The sequence below is a fragment of the Heterodontus francisci genome, chromosome 17 (assembly GCF_036365525.1).
Source record: "Heterodontus francisci isolate sHetFra1 chromosome 17, sHetFra1.hap1, whole genome shotgun sequence".
NCBI classification, from domain to species: domain Eukaryota; kingdom Metazoa; phylum Chordata; class Chondrichthyes; order Heterodontiformes; family Heterodontidae; genus Heterodontus; species Heterodontus francisci.
In genome coordinates, this window is record NC_090387.1 from 5,249,311 (window position 1) to 5,272,199 (window position 22,889).

General features: G+C 45.3%; 1 protein-coding gene across 7 annotated transcripts in view; it reads right to left on the bottom strand.

The window, feature by feature from the left end:
* The window catches only part of LOC137378690 (transcription initiation factor TFIID subunit 4-like), a 459,938-nt gene that overhangs the window by 252,237 nt on the left and 184,812 nt on the right, over window positions 1–22,889 (bottom strand). For 6 of the 7 annotated variants that reach the window (XM_068049031.1, XM_068049028.1, XM_068049032.1 and 3 more), the window contains 2 exons: window positions 16,041–16,166; window positions 8,195–8,251 (listed from right to left, as the gene is read on the bottom strand). In XM_068049031.1, coding sequence (XP_067905132.1) covers window positions 8,195–8,251; window positions 16,041–16,166 — 183 coding nt within the window. Of the gene's footprint in view, window positions 1–8,194; window positions 8,252–16,040; window positions 16,167–22,889 lie in introns of those variants that run through there. The other variant, XM_068049033.1, reaches the window with a different exon arrangement.

Consider the following 22,889-nt stretch of genomic DNA (forward strand, 5'->3'; position numbering starts at 1 on the left):
TTATTCCAGATTTATTTAATTAACTGAATTTAAGTTCCCCAGCTGCTGTGGTAGGATTTGAACTCACGTCTCCGGATCATTAGTCCAGGCCTCTGGATTACCAGTCCAGTAACAACCACAATGCTGTCATACCCTGAGGTCTTTACCCGGCATGGCCAAGCCACAGACCAGAAGTGCCCAGTTGCAATTTCTGGTTTGTGCTAACTCAGCCACGGCTACAGTTGGCCTCAGACCCATGGCTATGGGAAGGGTGGGGGTACATTTACAAGGGCTCGGGCTCCTGCTCCTGATGGGAGGCAGTGTTACTTTGACGGGAATACTTGCTGGTTTGGCAAGGGGTTCAGCCAAGCTTCAAACCTCGACAGGTGAGGTCAAGCTCAGCTCAGCTGCCCTTCACAGTGGAAAAATAATTTAGAAGGCCAATGGAATATTGGCTTTTATCTCAAGGAGATCGGAATACAAAGGGTTGGAAGTTATTCAACAGCTATATAAAGCTTTGCTCATGTTGGATTTGGACATCAAACCCCAGGAAGGATATATTGATACTGGGGCTAAAAGATGTAAATTATGAGGATGGGTTGCAAAGACTAGACATGTATTTCCTTAAATATAGGTTATGCGGCGATCTAATCGAGACGTTTAAGATGATTGAGGGATTTGATAGGGATTTTTTTGTTTAGGGGTGGGCAATAAATGCTGGCCTTGCCAGCAATGCCCACATACCATAAATGGATAAAAAAAAGATGGAGAGAAACTATTTCCTCTGCTGGAAGAGTCCAGAACAAAGGGACATAACTTTAAAATTAGAGCCAGGCCGTTCAGTGGGGATGTCGGGAAGCACTTCTTCACACAAAGGGGAGCGGAAACCAGTTGCTCTCTGCCAAAACCCGATTAAGGTTGGGGTCAACTGAAAATTTCAAAACTGAGTTTGCTAGGCAAGGATATTAAGGATTATGGAAACAAGTGGGTAAATGGAATTGAGATACAGATCAGCCATGATATAACTGAATGACAGAACAAGCTCAAGGGGCTGAATGGCCTCCTCCTGTTCTGATGAATAACCAGCCAGTACCTGCGAAGGGCCACATTTGAAGAATGACCACTAAAGACTGCTTGGTGCCTGCGGACCTGTAACACAGCTAGAGTCAGAGCTGCAAGGGGGACCAGGAACTGTATTGAAGAAATCAGGAAAGAAAGAGCTATCCCCTTTAAGATGCTGAACTATACTCTTCAAACCTCTCGGACAAAGTAAAAGTTTCAGGCTATGCCTCAACACCAGCAGCAGCTGTCACTGCAGCAGACTGCTCTGCCACATTTCACTGGCTTCAATTAGTTCTCCAGTCTTTTGTTAGAGAAATGTCTTCAGTATCAGGTTGTTGAAAAGATTTGGAAACACTGGAAACCCTTTGTGGATTTTAGTAACAGGAACATGAACTCTCTCCAGCTACAACCGTCTGCGATAAATTCCTTTTTTAAAAGCTATAGAAGAATATTTTCAAGCCCAGCATTATTCAAATGTGGGACATATTTATCATAAGTGGCTATTGAAGCTGAATCAATCACAACATGTAAGAGGGAATTAATGTACAACTGAAGCATAAGTAGAAGGCAGACTGATTCTGTCCAAAGTCATAGCCAGTCGAGTCAAGTCTGCTCTGGAGTTGGTGATTCACCCCGATCAGACCTGTACTGTACCCGGCAGGAAGATCTCTGATAGTCTCGTGCTACTCAGGGATAGGATCGCCTACGTACGGGACAGGAGGGTGGACACCTGCCTCATTAGCCTGGACCAGGAGAAGGCTTTTGACAGGATATCGCACACCTACATGATGGACGTGCTTTCGAAAATGGGGTTTGGGGAGGGAATCTGCAATTGGATCCAACTGCTCGACACAAACATCAGTAGCGCAGTCTCAATCAATGGGTGGGAATCGGAAAGTTTCCATATCAAATCTGGAGTCAGACAGAGCTGTCCTCTCTCCCCGGTCTTGTTTGTTTGCTGTATTGAACCCTTTGCCGAGTCTATTAGGAAGGATGCGAGCATAAGAGGGGTGACAATCCCAGACAGTGGAGGCACTCAGGTTAAAACCTCCCTGTACGTGGATGACGTCGCCGTCTTCTGCTCGGATCCGCTGTCCGTTCGCAGACTGATGAGCATCTGCGACCAGTTCGAACTGGCCTCGGGAGCCAAAGTAAACCACGGTAAGAGCGAGGCCATGTTCTTTGGGAACTGGGCTGACTGATCCTTTGTCCCCTTCACCGTCAGGTCAGATTACCTGAAGGTGCTGGGGATATGGTTCGGAAGGGCCGGGGCGTGCACCAAAACCTGGGAGGAGCGCGTAGCCAAAGTACAGCAAAAGTTGAGCATGTGGGGGCAGCAATCTCCCTCCATTGTGGGTAAGAACCTGGTCATCAGGTGCGAGGCGCTCACGTTGTTGCTGTACGTGGCACAGGTCTGGCCCATACCCCACTCCTGCACCGTGGCAGTCACCCGAGCCATTTTCCGCTTCATCTGCGGATCTAAAATGGACCGGGTCCGGAGGGACACGATGTTCAAATCTCTGGATAAGGGCGGGAAAAATGTACCCAACGTAGCCCCCATCCTGATGACCACCTTCGTGTGTGCCTGCATCAAGCTGTGTGTAGACCTCCAGTACGCAAACTCCAAGTGTCACTACGTGCTGAGATTCTATCTGTCCCCGGTGTTGCGAAGGATGGACCTGGTCACATTGCCGCGGAACGCTCCATGCAGTTGGGCCGTGCCGTACCACCTATCATTCGTGGAACAGTTTCTGCGGGAAAACACCTTTGACCACCGGTCCATCAGGCAGTGGTCTGCACGGAATGTCCTCAAGGCCCTAGGGGAAAAGGAGACGGTGGATCCTGTCGGATGGTTCCCCGAGCAGACCGTCAAAGTCATTTGGCGGAATGCCTCATCACCAGAACTTTCAAACAAGCACCAAGACGTAGCTTGGCTGGTGGTGAGAAGGGCCCTCCCCGTCAGATCCTTCATGCACACCCGAAGTCTCGCCCCCTCCACACAATGCCCCCGCGGTGGCTATGGTGGGAAAAGACGGTTGCCCACCTCCTCCTGGAATGCGTCTTCGCAAAGCAGGTGTGGAAAGAGATGCAGTGGTTTTTGTCGAGGTTCATCCCATGCAGCTCTGTAACACAGGAGTCTGTGCTCTACGGGCTGTTCCCAGGGACGCACACCGAGACACACATCAACTGCTGCTGGAGGACTATCAATTCGGTTAAAGACGCCCTTTGGTCTGCCCGAAACATGCTGGTCTTCCAGCGCAAAGAATTGTCCACCACCGAATGTTGCAGACTGGCACATTGCAAGGTCCAGGACTACGTGCTGAGGGACGCACGAAAGCTTGGGGCAGCCGCAGCAAAGGCTCAATGGAGAAAGACCACAGTGTAAGGTCCCCCCACCAAGCTGAACTGAGGGGCTGGGTTCATGGGAAACCCCTCGAACTGTATCGGGAAAATTTTGTGTGCTGTAAATGTAAAAATGTATATGGCATGACAATGAAATGGAAGGGTTGTGAGGCAACTCATGATTGTATTGAAGGAAACTGATCATCTTTGCACTGTTTGTATTTTTTGACTTGATGCTGTTTTAAACTGTTTGGGAATGTAATTTTTACAGATTTTTATGAATAAAGTATATTTTGGAAATAAAAAAAACAAAAAAAACAAGTAGAAGGCAGAATAAGATCAGACAGCACCAATGTGGAACCAGCAACCCACAGAAGCACAATGGTCGACTGGCTGCCTTCTGGTCCAAAATATCTCTGATTCTCTGAAAATCCATTTCTAAGGCAGAAAGTAAAATGGAATGGATCATAAGAAAGAGACTAAATTCAGGAACGTATTTTTGTTTTGCAAGTTATATTTTTTCTGTAATTGTTATTTGCCCTTCTTCACCCCTCCAAATTACAAATGCATGTCTTGAATTTGAAATTACAGATTGGTATTTCACTGAAACCTACAGCAACGTGTGTGTCAGCAATAAGGAGTGAACTGAATCTTGGCATACTTACTCAGAAGCACAGGAGGTGATGATAAATCTGCACCCACAAACACACCGGGAGCACTGGGTATAGTTTTGGTCACTGGCACAGACACACATGGAACACTAGGTACAATTCTGATCACCATACTGTAACAAGGAGACTGCAGCACTGGACACATCGAAGAATGGAACAAAATTGATAGTGAGCTCAGATAGCATAAGCTCTACGCGGGTGAAGGGCCTGTGGTTGGTTAAACAGGAGAGGAGAAAGGCTGGGGGTACTTGTTAATCAAGCACTTGCGATCTGTTATAGAATCGAGAAACTGAAAAGTCAGCACAGGAGACATGGGCTCAAACTTGTGAGGAAAGGGGCAGAGACAGTTTTGACAGAACTACTTGAGAAGGGGTAGTGAACGTGAGGATTTTTTTTAATTCACTCACAGGACGTTGGCTTCAGCGGCAAGGCCAGCATTTATTGTACATCCAAATTGCCCTTGAGAAGGTATTGGTGAGCTGTCATCTTGAATCGCTGTAGTCCATGTGGTAGTTACACCCATAGTGCTGTTAAGGAAGGAGTTGCATGATTTTGACCCAGCGATAATGGAGGAATGGTGATTTATTTCCAAGTCAGGATAGTGTGTGGCTTGGAGGCGAACTTGCAGGTGGTGGTGTTCCCAATAGTGGAAATAGTGGATGCATTGGTGGTCATCTTCCAAGATTCTATAGACTCTGGAACAGTTCCTACAGATTGAAGGGTAGCTAATGTAACCCCACTATTTAAAAAGGGAGGTAGAGAGAAAGCAGGGAATTATAGACCAGTCAGCCTGGTGTCAGTAGTGGGGAAAATTCTAGAGACCATTATCAAAGATTTTATAGCAAAGCACTTGGAGAACAGTGGTAGAATCGGACAGAGTCAGCATGGATTTACGAAAGGGAAATCATGCCTGACAAATCTATTAGAATTCTTCGAGGATGTAACTAGTAGAGTTGATGAGGGGGAGCCAGTGGATGTGGTTTATTTGGACTTTCAGAAGGCTTTCGACAAAGTCCCACATAAGAGATTAGCGTGTAAAATTAAAGTGCATGGGACTGGGGGTAGTGTATTGCGATGAATAGAAAATTGGTTGGCAGACAGGAAACGTGTAGGGATAAATAGGTCTCTTTCTGAATGGCAGGCAGTGACTAGGTGGATACCGCAGGGATCGGTGCTGGGACCCCAGCTATTCACAATATACATTGATATTCAGATGAGGGAACTAAATGGAATATCTCCAAATTTGCAGATGACACAAAACTGGGTGGGAGGGTGAGTTATGAGGAGGATGCAGAGAGGCTTCAGGGTAATTTGGACAGGTTGAGTGAGTGGGCAAATGCATGGCAGATGCAGTATAATGTGGATAAATGTGAAGTTATCCACTTTGGTAGCAAAAACAGGAAGGCAGATTATCTGAACGGCTATAAACTGAGAGAGGGGAATACGCAGCAAGACCTGGGTGTTCTCGTACACCAGTCGCTGAAGGTAAGCAAGCAGGTGCAACAGGCAGTAAAAAAGGCAAATGGCCTTCATAGCGAGAGGATGAGAGTATAGGAGCAGGGATGTCTTGCTGCAATTATACAGGGCCTTGTGAGGCCACACCTGGAATATCGTGCGCAGTTTTGGTCTCCTTATCTGAGGAAGGATGTTCTTGCTACAGAGGGAGTGCAGCAAAGGTTTACCAGACTGATTCCTGGGAGGGCGGGACTGACGTATGAGGAGAGATTGAGTCGGTTAGGATTATATTCGCTGGAGTTCAGAAGAGTGAGGGGGGATCTCATTGAAACCTATAAAATTCTAACAGGACTTGACAGGGTAGATGCAGGAAGGATGTTCCCGATGGTGGGGTAGTCCAGAACCAGGGGTCATAGTCTAAGGATACAGGGTAAACCTTTCAGGACTGAGATGAGGAGAAATTTCTTCACCCAGCGAGTGGTGAGCATGTGGAATTCTCTACCACAGAAAGCAGTTGAGGCCAAAACATTGAATGTTTTCAAAAAGGAGTTAGATATAGTTCTTGGGTCTAAAGGGATCAAAGGTATGGGCAAAAGCCAGAACAGGCTACTGAGTTGGATGATCAGCCATGATCATAATGAATGGCGGAGCAGGCTCGAAGGGCCAAATGGCCTACTCCTGCTCCTATTTTCTATGTTTCATGCGTCTGAAGCCCTTGTACTTCCAGGTGGTAGAGGTCACGAATTTGGGAGGTGCTGCTGAAGAAGCCCTGGTAAGTTGCTGCAGTGCATCTTATAGATGATGCACACTGTGGCCACGGTACACTGGTGGTGCAGGGAGTGAATGTTTAACATGGAGGATGGGATGCCAATCAAGCAGGTTGCTTTGTCCTGATGATGTTGAACTTCTGCAGTGTTGTTGGAGCTGAACTCATCCAGTAAGTGGACAGCATTTCTTCACACTCCTGACTTGTGCCTTGTAGAAGGCAGACAGGCTGTGGGGAGTCAGGAGGTGAGTTACTCACCACAGTATTCCCAGCCTCTCACCTGTTCTTGAAACTATAGTATTATGTGGCTTGACCAGTTAAGTTTCTCGTCAATGTTGACCCCTGAGATGTTGAAGGAGGGGAGTTCAGCAGTGGTAATGCCACTGAATGTCAAAGGGAGCTAGTCAGACTCTCTCTTGTTGGAGATGATCATTGTCTGGCACTTGTGTGGCACAAATGTTAACTTGCCACTTATCAGCCCAAATTTGAATGCTGTCCAGGTCCTGCTTCATGTGGATACAGACTGCTCCATTACCTGCAGAGTTGTAAATGGTACTGAACGCTGTACAATCATCAGCAAACATCCCCAATTCTAACCTTATGAAGGAGGGAAGATCACTGATGAATCAGCTGAAATTGATTGGGCCTAGGACACTACCCTGAGGAACTCCAGCAGTAATGTCCTGGATATATCCCAAGAGGCAGTAAGGGCACAAATTAAGAGAAAATATTTAGGGCAAATTTGATTGATATAAGTGTGGGCGATTGGTGGTGGGGGGTGGTTAGATTTGGATTCAGGCCAGACAGAGTGCATGGTTTTTGTGATCCTATATTGCTAGACACAACTCTGAACACATAAGCAACAGACTAAAGTGAACAGACACACAGGAACAAGAGCAGGCCATCCAGGTCATTGAGCCTGCCGCAATGGGTTAGAAACTGGAACTTAACAGCCTCAATACTATGACAGCTTTGAATTAGGAGAGGACATCACCTTTGCAATCATGAGCAAACAGTGAAAACAGTGAAAACAGCAACCTACGCTCAACATCCACTGCCAGACTCGCCTGAGAGTAAGTCATGTCAAAGCAGCATCAAAACACTCACTTGAACGTAAACCAAAACTCAGGGGGTAAATTCAGTAACTTTGAATGCACAATATATGGATCCCAAAAATATTTTCAAAGATTCAAGCATTATGAAATGAAATAATCCTTCTTGTAAAACTACGAACTCCAGTACAGAACAATATTGAAAGAATGTTCCTTGCTTTTCTGTCTTATGAGTCTAAACCTTATGATATGAAGTTCAATCTTACCCAAGTGCTTCCCCCATAGACACTTGGTCCACTTGGCCTACTTCATTTCCCAGCACCAGATCCAGCAATGCATCCTTTTTAGTTGGAGCCTCACAGCTCCAGGGACCCGGGTTCAGTTCTGGGTACTGCCTGTGCGGAGTTTGCAAGTTCTCCCTGTGACCGCGTGGGTTTTCGCCGGGTGCTCCGGTTTCCTCCCACTGCCAAAGACTTGCAGGTGATAGGTAAATTGGCCATTGTAAATTGCCCCTAGTGTAGGTAGGGAATATGGGATTACTGTAGGGTTAGTATAAATGGGTGGTTCTTGGTCGGCACAGACTCGGTGGGCCGAAGGGCCTGTTTCAGTGCTGTATTTCTCTAATCACCTTTTATTACACCATAAGGTTACCAGTTTGTGAATTGTTAACTTCCCATGAGTGACTTTGAAAATGGGAAGAACTCAAACTACTTGGGATTACATTGTGGGGGAATGGGGGTGGTGAAAAATGAAGGCAACTTCTCACAAGTCTAATTGTTACCAGTGTGACACAGGCACTTGAACATGAAAAATTAAATCAGCCAAGTCCTGAAAGTTCGAGCGTAGAGATCTCCAGTCTCCCTTACCTCCTTTGCTTTCTGCTTTAGCCTCGCATGCTCAGGGTCTTCCTGCCTGGAGCGACTCTAGACAGTTAAAGAGAGAGGTAGAGAAAAAACATACAGAGTTTAACAATTGTCCATCTGTCACAGTGAACAAAAATTAGCAAGAACAAGCAAAGAGCAAAATACAAGCCATCAAGGACACTGTTATACACAGGTGCGACTTCAAACTTGCTGGTCTCTCCAGGTAAAACTATACTGAAATATGAGTGGGGAAAAATAACTTTTCATGAATTAATTTACCTCTTAAAATTTATAATTCTACAAAACATGAAAGAAAGGATATCTTCAAATGAGAATACTATCATATGGGGCTGTTTCGAGCACACAAACCCAAACAAGCATATTTTAAGTTGCTTCTCTCTGCCCTTATCCAAACTCCTGAAGCCACAGATCCCTTACTAGATTGCAGCTCTGAGACAGCATTGAACTCCCTCACCCTGAAGAATCTGTCCTTCATGTGAAAGCCCAGACAGCGAGTGCATCAAACATAACCGCAGTTTTTCTGCTCTTTCCTCCATTTAAATCCAGTTTGGTACTCATTAAAGCAGCCAGGTAGTAAGTTCCAAACCAACCTCGTGTCACCAACATTAAGTAGGTTTCCCTGAATTTTTATGGATATGATATCGATTCACTGTATTTTAAATAATTCACCATTTTGTGTGAGCTTCAAAGAACAAAGAACAGTACAGCACAGGAACAGGCCATTCGGCCCTCCAAGCCTGCGCCGATCTTGATGCCTGCCTAAACTAACACCGTCTGCACTTCCGGGGCCCATATCCCTCTATTCCCATCCTAGTCATATAATTGTCAAGATGTCTCTTAAACGTCGCTATCGTACCTGCTTCTACCACCTCCCCTGGCAGCAAGTTCCAGGCACTCACCACCCTCTGTGTAAAAAACTTGCCTCGCACAGCCCCTCTAAACTTTGCCCCTCGCACCTTAAACCTATGTCCCCTAGTAACTGACTCTTCCACCCTGGGAAAAAGCTTCTGACTATCCACTCTGTCCATGCCGCTCATAACTTTGTAAACCTCTATCATGTCGCCCCTCCACCTCCGTCGTTCCAGTGAAAACAATCCGAGTTTTTCCAACCTCTCCTCATAGCTAATGCCCTCCAGACCAGGCAACATCCTGGTAAACCTCCTCTGTACCCTCTCCAAAGCCTCCACGTCCTTCTGGTAGTGTGGCGACCAGAATTGCACGCAATATTCTCAGTGTAGCCTAACTAAGGTTCTGTACAGCTGCAACATGACTTGCCAATTTTTATACTCTATGCCCCGACCGATGAAGGCAAGCATGCCGTATGCCTTCTTGACTACCTTATCCACCTGCGTTGCCACTTTCAGTGACCTGTGGACCTGTACGCCCAGATCTCTCTGCCTGTCAATACCCCTAAGGGTTCTGCCATTTACTGTATACCTCCCACCTGCATTAGACCTTCCAAAATGCATTACCTCACATTTGTCCGGATTAAACTCCATCTGCCATTTCTCCACCCATGTCTCCAACCGATCTATATCCTGCTGTATCCTCTGACAATCCTCATCATTATCCGCAACTCCACCAACCTTTGTGCCGTCCGCAAACTTACTAATCAGACCAGCTACATTTTCCTCTAAATCATTTATATATACTACAAACAGCAAAGGTCCCAGCACTGATCCCTGCGGAACACCACTAGTCACATCCCTCCATTCAGAAAAACACCCATCCACTGCTACCCTCTGTCTTCTATGACCGAGCCAGTTCTGTATCCATCTTGCCAGCTCACCTCTGATCCCGTGTGACTTCACCTTTTGTACCAGTCTGCCATGCGGGACCTTGTCAAAGGCTTTACTAAAGTCCATATAGATAACATCCACTGCCCTTCCTTCATCAATCATCTTCGTCACTTCCTCAAAAAACTCAATCAAATTAGTAAGACACGACCTCCACTTCACAAAACCATGCTGTCTCTCGCTAATAAGTTTGTTTGTTTCCAAATGGGAGTAAATCCTGTCCCGAATAATCCTTTCTAATAGTTTCCCTACCACTGACATAAGGCTGACCGGCCTATAATTTCCTTGATTATCCTTGCCACCCTTCTTAAACAAAGGCACAACATTGGCTATTCTCCAGTCCTCTGGGACTTCACCTGTAGCTAATGAGGATGCAAAGATTTCTGTCAAGGCCCCAGCAATTTCTTCCCTTGCCTCCCTCAGTATTCTAGGGTAGATCCCATCAGGCCCTGGGGACTTATCTACCTTAATGCTTTGCAAGACACCCAGTACCTCCTCCTTTTTGGTAATGAGATGACTGAGACTATCTGCACTCCCTTCCCTAGGCTCATCATCCACCAAGTCCTTCTCTTTGGTGAATACTGATGCAAAGTACTCATTTAGCATCTCGCCCATTTCCTCTAGCTCCAAACATAGATTCCCATCTCTGCCCTTGAGTGGGCCAACCCTTTCCCTGGTTACCCTCTTGCTCTTTATATATGTTTAAAAGCCTTGGGATTTTCCTTAATCCTGTTTGCCAATGACTTTTCATAACCCCTTTTAGCCCTCCTAACTCCTTGCTTAAGTTCCTTCCTACTGTCTTTATATTCCTCAAGTGCTTCATCTGTTCCTAGACTTCCAGCCCTTACAAATGCTTTATTTTTCTTTTTGAATAGGCTCACAATATCCCGTGTTATCCAAGCTTCCCGAAACTTGCCAAACTTGTCTTTCTTCCTCACAGGAACATGCTGGTCCTGGATTCTAATCAGCTGACGTTTGAAAGACGCCCACATGTCAGATGTTGATTTACCCTCAAACAGCCGCCCCCAATCTAAATTCTTCAGTTCCTGCCTAATATTGTTATAATTAGCCTTCCCCCAATTTAGCACCTTCACCCGAGGACTACTCTGATCCTTATCCACAGGTACCTTAAAACTTATGGAATTATGGTCACTGCTCCCGAAATGCTCCCCCACTGAAACTTCGACCACCTGGCCAGGCTCATTCCCCAATACCAGGTCCAGAATGGCCCCATCCCTAGTTGGACTATCTACATACTGTTTCAAGAAGCCCTCCTGGACGCTCCTCACAAATTCTGCCCCATCCAAGCCCCTAGCACTAAGTGAGTCCCAGTCAATATTGGGGAAGTTAAAATCACCCACCACCACAACCCTGTTACCTTTACATCTTTCCAAAATCTGTCTACATATCTGCTCCTCTACCTCCCGCTGGCTGTTGGGAGGCCTGTAGTAAACCCCCAACATCGTGACTGCACCCTTCCTATTCCTGAGCTCCACCCATATTGCCTCGCTGCATGACCCCTCTGAGGTGTCCTCCCGCAGTACAGCTGTGATATTCTCCTTAACCAGTAATGCAACTCCCCCACCCCTTTTACATACCCCTCTATCCCTCCTGAAGCTTCTAAAGCCTGGAACATTTAGCTGCCAATCCTGCCCTTCCTTCAACCAAGTCTCTGTAATAGCAACAACATCATATTTCCAAGTACTAATCCAAGCTCTAAGTTCATCTGCCTTACCTGTTATACTTCTCACATTGAAACAAATGCACTTCAGACCACCAGTCCCGTTGTGCTCAGCAACATCTCCCTGCCTGCTTTTCCTCTTAGTCCTACTGGCCTTATTTACTATGTCCTCCTCATTTATTTCACTAGCTGTCCTACTGCTCTGGTTCCCTCCCCCTTGCCACACTAGTTTAAACCCTCACGAGTGACGCTAGCAAACCTTGCAGCCAGGATATTAGTGCCCTTCCAGTTTAGATGCAACCCATCCTTCTTGTACAGATCCCTAACCATCTGTCCCTGAAGAGAGCCCAATGGTCCAGATATCTGAAACCCTCCCTTCTACACCAGCTGCTCAGCCACATATTTAGCTGCACTATCTTCCTATTTCTAGCCTCACTGGCAAGTGGCACAGGGAGTAATCCAGAGATTACAACCCTAGAGTTGGTTAAAGAACCAGATGAATGTGTCCTGAATGCGACCGTGCTTTCATTATCAAAATTGTTGTAGTAATCCAGCAAAATACAGCAATCATACTGCTTACAAGAAGGGAATTCTTTTTCTGCAAAGAAAATAACATCAGAAGTCCTCGAAAGACCATTGCCGTGCCAACCCAGGCAGGTTTCTAGTCTGACTGAGCACAAAGTCTTTCCTAACAATTGTATCCATAAAGCCTGATACTTCACAAATTGCAGCACTGTGGCTGGCCATTGTTAATTTACAATTCCCCATCAATGGTGATCAGTGTATAAATCTGAGCCCTGTTCGCTCCGTTCTTGCTGAATCTGATGATTCTTCAAGCTGGAGAGCTCCAGTCATTTGTAAAATTAAAACACAGGAACAGCCCATTCAGCCCAACTAGATTATGCTGGTGTTCATGCATCACACAAGCATCCTCTCACCTAACTTAATATAATCCTGTCAGCATATCCTTCTGTTCCTTTCTCCGTCATGATTATCCAGCTTTCCCTTAAACACATCTATGCTACTTGCCTCAACTACTCCGTGGTAGCAAATTCATATTCTCACCTCTCTCAGAGTAAAGAAGTTTCTCCTGAATTCCTTTTTGTATTTATTAGTGACTATTTTATATCTATGGCTCCTAGTTTTGGATTTCATCCAAAAGCTGAAACATTTTCTTCACATTTACCCCTTTATTATTTTGAAGGCCTCCAATAGGTTACCCATGTCCCAATGAAAAGGCGGGCGTGGGGGGCAGCGAGGAAAAGCAGACATTGTAGTTAAGGTGCTGTGTAAAATATTGGATAGGATAAGCATAGTAAGGAAGGAAATTGTAAGGTGTTTAGTATCCTTGAAAATGGATAAATCACAAGGCCCAGATGAAATGTACTCCAGGCTGCCAAGAGAAGCAAGGGAAGAAATAGCAGAGGCTCTGACCATCATTTTCCAAACCTTTGTGGCGACAGGCATGGTGTTAGAAGACTGCTAACGCCGTACATTGTTTAAAAAGAGAGGAAGGGATAGCCCGAGTAATTAGACGCCTGTCAGCCTAACCATGGTGGTGGGCAACTTATGGGAAAAAGTTCTGAGACACAGTACAAATCGCCACTTAAAAAGGTACAGATTATTGAAGGACAGTCAGCATGGACTGAAGGGGAGAGCACGTCTGACTCACATGACTGAATTTTTTGAGGAGGTAACAAGGAAGGTCGATAAAAGTAGAATGCGTGACTTAACCTACTAGGATTTTAGCAAGGCTTTTGACAAGGTTCCACATAACAAACTGGTCAGAAAAGTAACAACTCATGAGATTCAAGGGAAAATTAGCCAATTGGCAGGAAGCAAAAGGTAATGATCGACAAGTGTTTGTGTGACTGGAAAGTGGTTTCCAGTGGGGTTCCGCAAACGTCAGTACTAGGTCCCTTCATATTCGTGGGAGACAGCAATGATTTAGAATTAAATGTAGGGGGCATGATTAAGAACTTTGGAGACAATACAAAAATTGGCTGTGTGGTTGATAGTGAGGAAGAAAGGTGTAGGCTGCAGAAAGATATCAATGGACTGGTCAGGTGGGCAGAAAAGTGGCAAACGAATTCAAGCCGGACAAATGTGAGGTAATGCATTTAGGGAAGGCAGACGAGGAAAGGAAATACACAATAAATTGTAGGAAACTGAAGTGTAGAGGATAAGGAGGACCTTGGAATACATGTCCACAGATCCATGAAGATTGCATGACAGGAAGATAATGTGGTTAAAAAGGCATATGGATACTTTCCTTTATTGACCACACAGTAAAAGAGCAGGGAGGTTATACTATAACTGTATAAAGCACTAGCTAGACCACACCTAGAGTACAGAGTATAGTTCTGGTCACCACATTGGACAAAGTAGAGGGTACAGAGCAGATTGACCAGGATGTTGCCAGGAATGGACAATTTTAGCTATGAGGAAAGATTGGATAAGCTGGGGTTGTTTTCTATGGAAGAGGACGCTGAGGGAAGATTTAATTCAAATGTTTTAAATTATGAGAGGCCTAGATAGAGTGGATAGAAAGGACCTATTGCTATGAGCAGAGAGGTCAATAACCGGGGGCATAGATTTCAAGTAATTGGCAGAAGGATGAGAGAGGAGTTGAGGAGTATTTTTTTCACTCAGAGGATGGTGTGGGTCTGGAACTGCCTGAAAGGGTGGTAGAGGCAGAAACCATCACCGCATTTTAAAAAAATACTTGAATATGCACTTGAACAGCCATAACCGACAGGGCCAAAAGCTAGAAGGTGGGATTCGGATGGGTAGATCTTTTTTGGCCGGCACAATCACAAATAGCCTCCTTCTATGCCGTAAATTTTCCAGGTATCAAAGTCCTCAGATGGCCAACACAAGTATGCCATCAGCTATCAAAAGGCCAAGAGCGTGTTCCTGGTTTACACTTCTATTTTACCTTTGCAAACTTTTAGTTGTGGGTGGGAGGGGAGGAGGGGGTGCATCAATTGAAGTAATTACTTTATCTAACTCAGCATCACCCCGAGCAGCATACCCAAACAACTCACCAAACAGAAGTTAGATAAAAACTTAATTATCATGCTTTCAATCCAGTAATGCACCTCAAAATTAAGCGCGATCCCTGACCGAACTGTGGGGAGTACCTTCACCACACAGATTCCAGTGGCTTAAGGCATCCACCACTTTTTCAAGCGCAACTAGGATGGGCAATAAATGCTGGCTCTGCCAGCGAAGCCCACAACCTGAGAATGAATTAAAAATTTTGAACACCATGCAGTGGGAGAAGGGTTAGGAGAGGTGACGAATGAAGAAGCGAGTTCTGGGATGGGGTCGATAGTGGAGGAGGTGGGGAAGTAGTGGCAATTTTGGCAGGAGCCAAATCAATGGGTTCAGCCTTCAGATCTAAAATTGGAGAAAGCTCTTGTTGATTTAATGTCAGTTAAGGAGTTGGACAGCAGAGTGCTGGCTGGTGGCCACTCAGTCAGTAGTCATGGCAGAAATATACAGCTGGATGTAAACCGAAATATGAAAGTTAATCCGTGCTTCAAGATGTTTGTCAATAAAGGACAGCACGTAAACAAGGAACTGAGGGCAGAATCCTGAGGCACATCAGAAATGGTCATGAGCAGGCTTAGAGAAAGCCATTGTAGGAAGTCAAAAGAAAGCAGCAGAACCAAACAAGGGCATTGCCATATGGAGGGACCACTGGGGACAAACAACAGGATGCTGAACGGTGTCAAATTCTGCAGAGAAGTTCAGGACGACTTGGGAAAAGCGGGTCAGTGTCGTAGTCACAAAGCATGCAGTTGGTGACATTCATCAGTGCAGTGTTGGTTACGTAGAAAGGACGGCAACTGAACTGGAAGGACAGGCACCAACTGTCCAAATGCTCATCATCACCAGGTTGATTCTTGTCCACTTAATCAAAATCACGCATGTGTTTGGACTTGACAGTAAAATCACACTCCAGGAGTATGGCTTACAAACTTTTTTTTTTAAAAAGAATATTTACGACAGATAACACATTGCTCATTCTGGCACTACACCTCAGTGGATAATCAGTGTGATTTAGCAAAATGAAATTTGAAACCACGCTTCAATAATCAACAAGATATAAGTCACCCTGCCTCTCAGCCAAATTCCAGAATCAAATCTATTACCCATTCAAGATTGTTCTCACTTGATTTTTTTGGGGGGGCGGGGGAAGAGAAGAGGGAGGAGTGACGGTTTGAGTTGTACTCCCATCCTCTCCAATAGTAGAATTTCAAAACTAAGGAAACCCACATTCATTAAAAATGTTCAATCTGATGCCATCTGACAATTTGGTTTTAATCACTGAATTAGTCCATACCTTTGCTGCTTTTAATAGAATTTCTCTCTCCTGATCGTCCTTCCTTTGTTTTTCAAGCCGCTCCAGATGTTCAAAGAATTTCAGTTGTGCCCGAACATCTGTTGCTTGTTCGTACCATTCATGGTCCTACAGATTATTTAGAGAATAGATAAGAAAATGTCTCATGCACAGCCAATAAATGTTTTTTCCAGCAACATTTACCCACTCCAACTTAATTACAAGCAATAAGCATCAAGCAATGTGTGCAAATGTGGCTATTGCATGTTCAACAGGTATAACCAATAATCACAAATTTAACCATTATTTGATACTGCAAACAGAAACCATTTGGATCAACAATAATTTGCATTTTTTTTTTAAATCACCCAAGGCAAGGAAAATGGATGCTGACCCAGAAAAGAAAGAGTTATTATGTGTGATTCAAAGCTTGGTTCAAGAGGTGAGTTTTGACAAGATTTTTAAAGGAAAGGGAGGTGGAGAGGTTTCAGGAGGAGCTTCAAAGAGCAGAACCAAGGCAATGGAAGGTTCTGTCACCAATTGTGGGGTGAAGGAAGAGGTAATGCACAAAAGTTAAGAGTCAAAATGAAGGAGAGTTCAAGAGAGGATGCAGGGCTGTGCAAGATTGCAGAAATATGGTAGTGGCAGGAGGCAGAGGGTGATGGTCGAAGGTTTTTTTGCGATTGGAAGCCTGTGACCAGTGGTGTACTGCAGGGATTGGTGCTGGGACCCTTGCTGTTTGTAGTGTACATTAATGATTTAGACGTGGATACAGGAGGTATGATCAGTAAGTTTGCAGATGACACGAAAATTGGTGGTGTCATAAATAGTGAGGAGGAAAGCCTTAGATTACAGGACGATATAGATGGGCAGAGCAGTGGCAAATCGAATTTAATCCTGAGAAGTGTGAGGTGATGCATTTTGGGAGGACTAACAAGGCAAGGGAATATACAGTGGATGGTAGGACCCTAGGAAGTACAGAAGGTCAGAGGGACCTTGGTGTACTTGTCCATAGATCACTAAAGGCAGCAACACAGGTAGCTGAGGTGGTTAGGAAGGCATATGGGATACTTGCCTTTATTAGCCGAGGCATAGAATATAACAGCAAGGAGGTTATGATGGAGCTGTATAAAACGCTAGTTAGGCCACAGCTGGAGTACTGTGTACAGTTCTGGTCACCACACTATAGGAAGGATGCGATTGCACTGGAGAGGGTGCAGAGGAGATTCACCAGGATGTTGCCTGGACTGGAGCATTTCAGCTCTGGGGAGAGACTGGTTAGGCTCGGGTTGTTTTCCTTGGAGCAGAGAAGGCTGAGAGGGGACCTGATTGAGGTATACAAAATTATGAGGGGCATTGATAAGCTAGATTGGAAGAAACTTTTTCCCTTAGCGGAGGGATCAATAACGAGGGGGCATAGATTTATGGTAAGGGGCAGGAGGTTTAGAGGGGATTTGAGGAAACTTTTTTCACCCAGAGGGTGGTTGGAATCTGGAACACATGGCTTGAAGCGGTGGTAGAGGCAGGAACCCTCACAACATTTAAGAAGTATTTAAATGAGCACTTGAAACACCATAGCATACAAAGCTCTGGGCCAAGTGTGGGAAAATGGGATTAGAATAGATAGGTGCATGATGGCTGGCACAGACACAATGGGCCAAAGGGTCTGTTTCTGTGCTGTATAACTCTATGCACGATCATGCTGGGATTTGAAGATGACATTAAATTTAAATTTAATGTGCTAGGGGATGACAAACCAATGTAGGACACCAGTGAGTGAGGACTAGAGTGAAATGGGAACTGGACTTAAGTTGGGACAGGATACAGGCAGAGGAGACTGGGGAGATGGAAGATGGGTAAACAAAAAAGTGATACAAGTTGCATTTATATAGCATCCTCCATGACCTCATAACATCTCAAAGCTCTTTGCAAAGAATAAAGTATTTTTGAAGTGCGGTCACTGTTGTAATGTAGGAAACAGTTATCCGGCGAGCCAGGTCCATAACAACTTTGAAAAGCGAAGTGATCAAATATTTGAAGGAAAAAATAAATGAGCACAGGAAAGAGGAAGGAGAATGGGACAAACACTGCTCATTCTAGCACTACATCTCAAAGCGTCAGCATAGAGGTAAAGGGCCAAATAGCCTCCTCCTGCACTGTAAAATTGTATAATTCTACAATCCCCTGCTCTTCAGAGTGCAGAACACACACAGATTATTTTTCTCCTCTCAGACTCACCACTTCCTGTCCAACAGAAACTACAATGGGAACACTCAATCATCTTAGGGGCTCTTTACAGTAACTTACCAGAGGACAGTCAGAAGAAAGGGCAGCTGAGCTCGAATGCTAGTCAAAGCTGGGAACCCAACCTCATAAATGCACCACACTCTGCTGCAAGGGTGATATGATATTTCAATGATATTTTAGTACAACACTTTTTAGTGAAATTAACCTTCACTTAAATCTGTAATTTAATTTTATAATCTTCAATGATGCTCTACTCTTAAGTAATGCAGGATGCTGTTCACCCAAACTATTCGGGAAACATCTTGGTTTGACAAAGTGAATAAATTAAGACAATCATATATTAATCCTGATATTGTACAATGTCAATTCAGCACAGAAACTGAGGTAGGAGATTTTGAAGGGATTTGAGGGGAATGTTTTTCCACACAGAGTGTGGCAGGGACCTGGAATACACTGGCTAAAAGAGTGGGAGAGGCAGAAATCCTCATAGCATTTAAAAAGTACATGGATATGCACTTGAATCACCGTAACCAACAAGGCAGCAGACCAAGAGCTGGAAAGCAGGATTAGGTTGGATGGCTACTTGTTGGCTGGCATGGACACGATGAGCTGAATGGCCTCCTTCTCTGCTGTAAATGTGCATGATTCTATGACCTTGGCACTGAAACTGACCATCATCATCCAGTGTTGGGTCTCAAAAGGTATGCTTCCATTCCAAGCCCACCACACTTTTTGAAAATAATGTAAAGTTCAGGACAGTGGGGTAATATTGTCCGTCAGCACCCCTGCTTAATTTTATCTGCTGCTGAAAACTTTATCAATGTAACTGTTAACTCCAGACTCAACTATTCTAATACCCAACTGGAACCCTCCAAATCTTTGCTATCCTTATCCAAAATCTCAAAAGTCCGGTTCACCCATCGCCCGCATTCGCAGACCAACACTGGCTCCCAATTTGGCACTGGCTCAATTTTAAAATTCTTTTCCTTGTTCTCAAATTTCTCCTGGTCACACCCCTCCGTATCTCTGTAACCTCCTCTAGACTAACAACTAGTCAAGATCTCCACCCTCCTCCTATTCTGGTTGCTTCTGCATCCCCAATTTTCACTGCTACACCATTGGCAGCTGTGCCTTCAGCCATCGAGACCTAAGCTCTGGAATTCCCTTCCATGACAGATGGTATGGTCATTTATCTCATTACTATTTGTGGGAGTTTGCTGTCCACAAATTGGATGCAGAGTTTCCGTCAACACAACAGTAAGTACAATTCAAAGGTACTTCATTGCTGTAAAGCGCTTTGGGATGTCCAGAGCTTATGAAAGGCACTATAGAAATGCAAGTGCATGTTTCTTGAAGTGGATATTACAATTGTAGTTGCAGCAGAAAAGCAGGCCATTCGATCAAAGCTGGTCTTTATGATCCTAACCGTCAGCATACCTGTCTGTTCTTTCTCTCTCATGTACTTATCTAGCTTCCCCATAAATGCATCCCTGCTTCAACTACTCACTGTGTTAGTAAGATCCACATTCTCACCACTTTCTGGGTAAAGATGTTTCGCCTGAGTTCCACATTGCCTTTATTAGTGACCCCTAGTTCAGGTGAGGTGAGAGTGACTGCCCTTAACATCAAGGCAGCATTTGACCAAGTATGGCATCAAAGAGACCTAGCAAAACTGGAGTCAATGGGAATCAGGGGGAAAACACTCCACTGGTGGGAGTCATACCTAGCGCAAAGGAAGATGGTTGTGGTTGTTGGAGGTCAATCATCTCAGCTCCAGGACATCACTGCAGAAGTTCCTCAGGGTAGTGTCCTAGGCCCAACCATCTTCAGCTGCTTCATCAATGACCTCCCCTCCATCATAATGTCAGAAGTGGGGATGTTAACTGATGATTGCACAAGGTTCAGCACCATTCATGACACATAGAAACATAGAAAATAGGAGGAGTAGGCCATTCGGCCCTTCGAGCCTGCTCCACCATTCATTATGATCATGGCTGATCAGGCAACTCAATAACCTGTTCCCGCTTTCCCCCCATATCTTTTGATCCCTTTCGCCCCAAGAGCTATATCTAACTCCTTCTTGAAAAAATAGAATGTTTTGGCCTGAACTGCTTTCTGTGGTAGTGAATTCCACAGGCTCACCACTCTCTGGGTGAAGAAATTTCTCCCCAGCTCAGTCCTGAGAGGTTTACCCCGTATCCTTAGACTATGACCCCTGGTTCTGGACTCCCCCGCCATCGGGAACATCCTTCCTGCATCTACCCTGTCAAGTCCTGTTAGAATTTTATAGATTTCTAGGAGATCACTCAGATACTGAAGCAGTCCATGTAAAAATGCAGCAAGACTTGGACAATATCCAGGTTTGGGCTAATAAGTGGCAAGTAACATTCGTGCCACACAAGTGCCAGGCAATGACCATCTCCAACAAGAAAGAATCTAACCATCTCCCCTTAACATTCAATGGCATTACGATCGCTGAATCCCCCACTATCAACATCCTGGGGATTACCATTGACCAGAAACTGAACTGGAGTAGCCATACAAATACTGTAATGACAAGAGCAGGTCAGAGGCTAGGAATCCTGTGGCCAGTAACTCACCTCCTGACTCCCAAAGCCTGTCCACCATCGATAAGGCACAAGTCAGGAGTATGATGGAATATTCTCCACTTGCCTGATGGGTGCAGCTCCAACAACACTCAAGAAGCTCGAGACCATCCAGGACAAAGCAGCCCGCTTGATTGGCATCCCATCCACCAACATTCACTCCCTACGTCACTGACGCACAGTGACAGCAGTGTGTGCCATCTACAAGATGCACTGCAGCAATGTTCCTGAGAAAGCACCTTCCGAACCCACAACCTCTACTAACGAGAAAGACAAGGGCCGCAGATGCATGGGAACACCACCACCCGCAAGTTCTCCTCCAAGGCACACACCATCCTGACTTGGAACTTCAGCATCGTTTCTTCACTGTCGCTGGGTCAAAATCTTGGAACGCCCTTCTGAACAGCACTGTGGCTGCACCTACCCCACATGGACTGCAGCGGTTCAATAAGGCAGCCCACACCCACCTTCGCAAGGGCAATTAGGGATGGGCAATAAATGCTGCCCGAGGCAGTGATGCCGACATCCTGTGAATGAATTAAAAAAAACAACTGGAAACATTATCTCTTCCACTCCGCATTAAACCCTTTCAGCAGGTTAAAAAATAAACCTGTACAAGAAGGACGGGTTGCATCTGAACTGGAGGGGAACCAATATCCTGGGCGGGAGGTTTGCTAGAGCTCTTCGGGAGGGTTTAAACTAGTTTGGCAGGGGGATGGGAACCGGAGCCACGGGTCAGTGGATGGGGTAGCTGTTGAACAGGCAGATACCGAGTGCAGAGAGTCTGTGAGGAAGGTTAGACAGTTGACAGGGCAAAGTTGCAGCCAGTATGATGGGTTGAAGTGTGTCTATTTTAACGCAAGAAGTGTCAGGAATAAGGGTGATGAACTTAGAGCATGGATCAGTACTTGGAGCTACGATGTTGTGGCCATTACGGAGACGTGGATATCACAGGGGCAGGAATGGATGTTGGATGTTCCAGGGTTTAGATGTTTCAAAAGGAATAGGGAGGGAGGTAAAAGAGGTGGAGGAGTGGCATTGTTAATCAGGGATAGTATCACAGCTGCAGAAAGGGAGGTCGTCGAGGAGGGTTTGTCTACTGAGTTATTATGGGTGGAAGTCAGAAACAGGAAAGGAGCAGTCACTTTGTTGGGAGTTTTCTATAGACCCCCCAATAGCAACAGAGACATGGAGGAGCAGATTGGGAGGCAGATTTTGGAAAGGTGCAGAAGTAACAGGGTTGTTGTCATGGGTGACTTCAACTTCCCTAATATTGATTGGAACCTCCTGAGTGCAAATAGTTTGGATGGAATAGTTTTTGTCAGGTATGTCTAGGAAGGTTTCCTGACTCAATATGTAGATAGGCCGACTAGAGGGGAGACTATGTTGGACTTGGTGCTTGGCAACGAACCAGGCCAGGTGGCAGATCTCTCGGTGGGAGAGCATTTCGGTGATAGTGATCACAACTCCCTGACCTTTACTATAGTCATGGAGAGGGATAGGAGCAGACGGGATGGGAAAATATTTAATTGGGGGAGGGGGAATTACAATGCTATTAGGCAGGAACTGGGGAGCATAAATTGGGAACAGATGTTCTCAGGGAAATGCACGACAGAAATGTGGAGGTTGTTTCGGGAGCACTTGCTGCGACTGCTGGATAGGTTTGTCCCGATGAGGCAAGGAAGGGATGGTAGGGTGAAGGAACCTTGGATGACGAGATGTGGAACAGCTTGTCAAGAGGAAGAAGGAAGCTTACTTAAGGTTGAGGAAGCAAGGATCAGACAGGGCTCTAGAGGGTTACAAGGTAGCCAGGAAGGAACTGAAGAATGGACTTAGGAGAGCTAGAAGGGGACATGAAAAAGTCTTGGTGGGTCGGATTAAGGAAAACCCCAAGGCGTTCTACACTTATGTGAGGAACAAGAGGATGGCCAGAGTGAGGGTAGGGCCGATCAGGGATAGTGGAGGGAACTTGTGCCTGGAGTCGAAGGAGGTAGGGGAG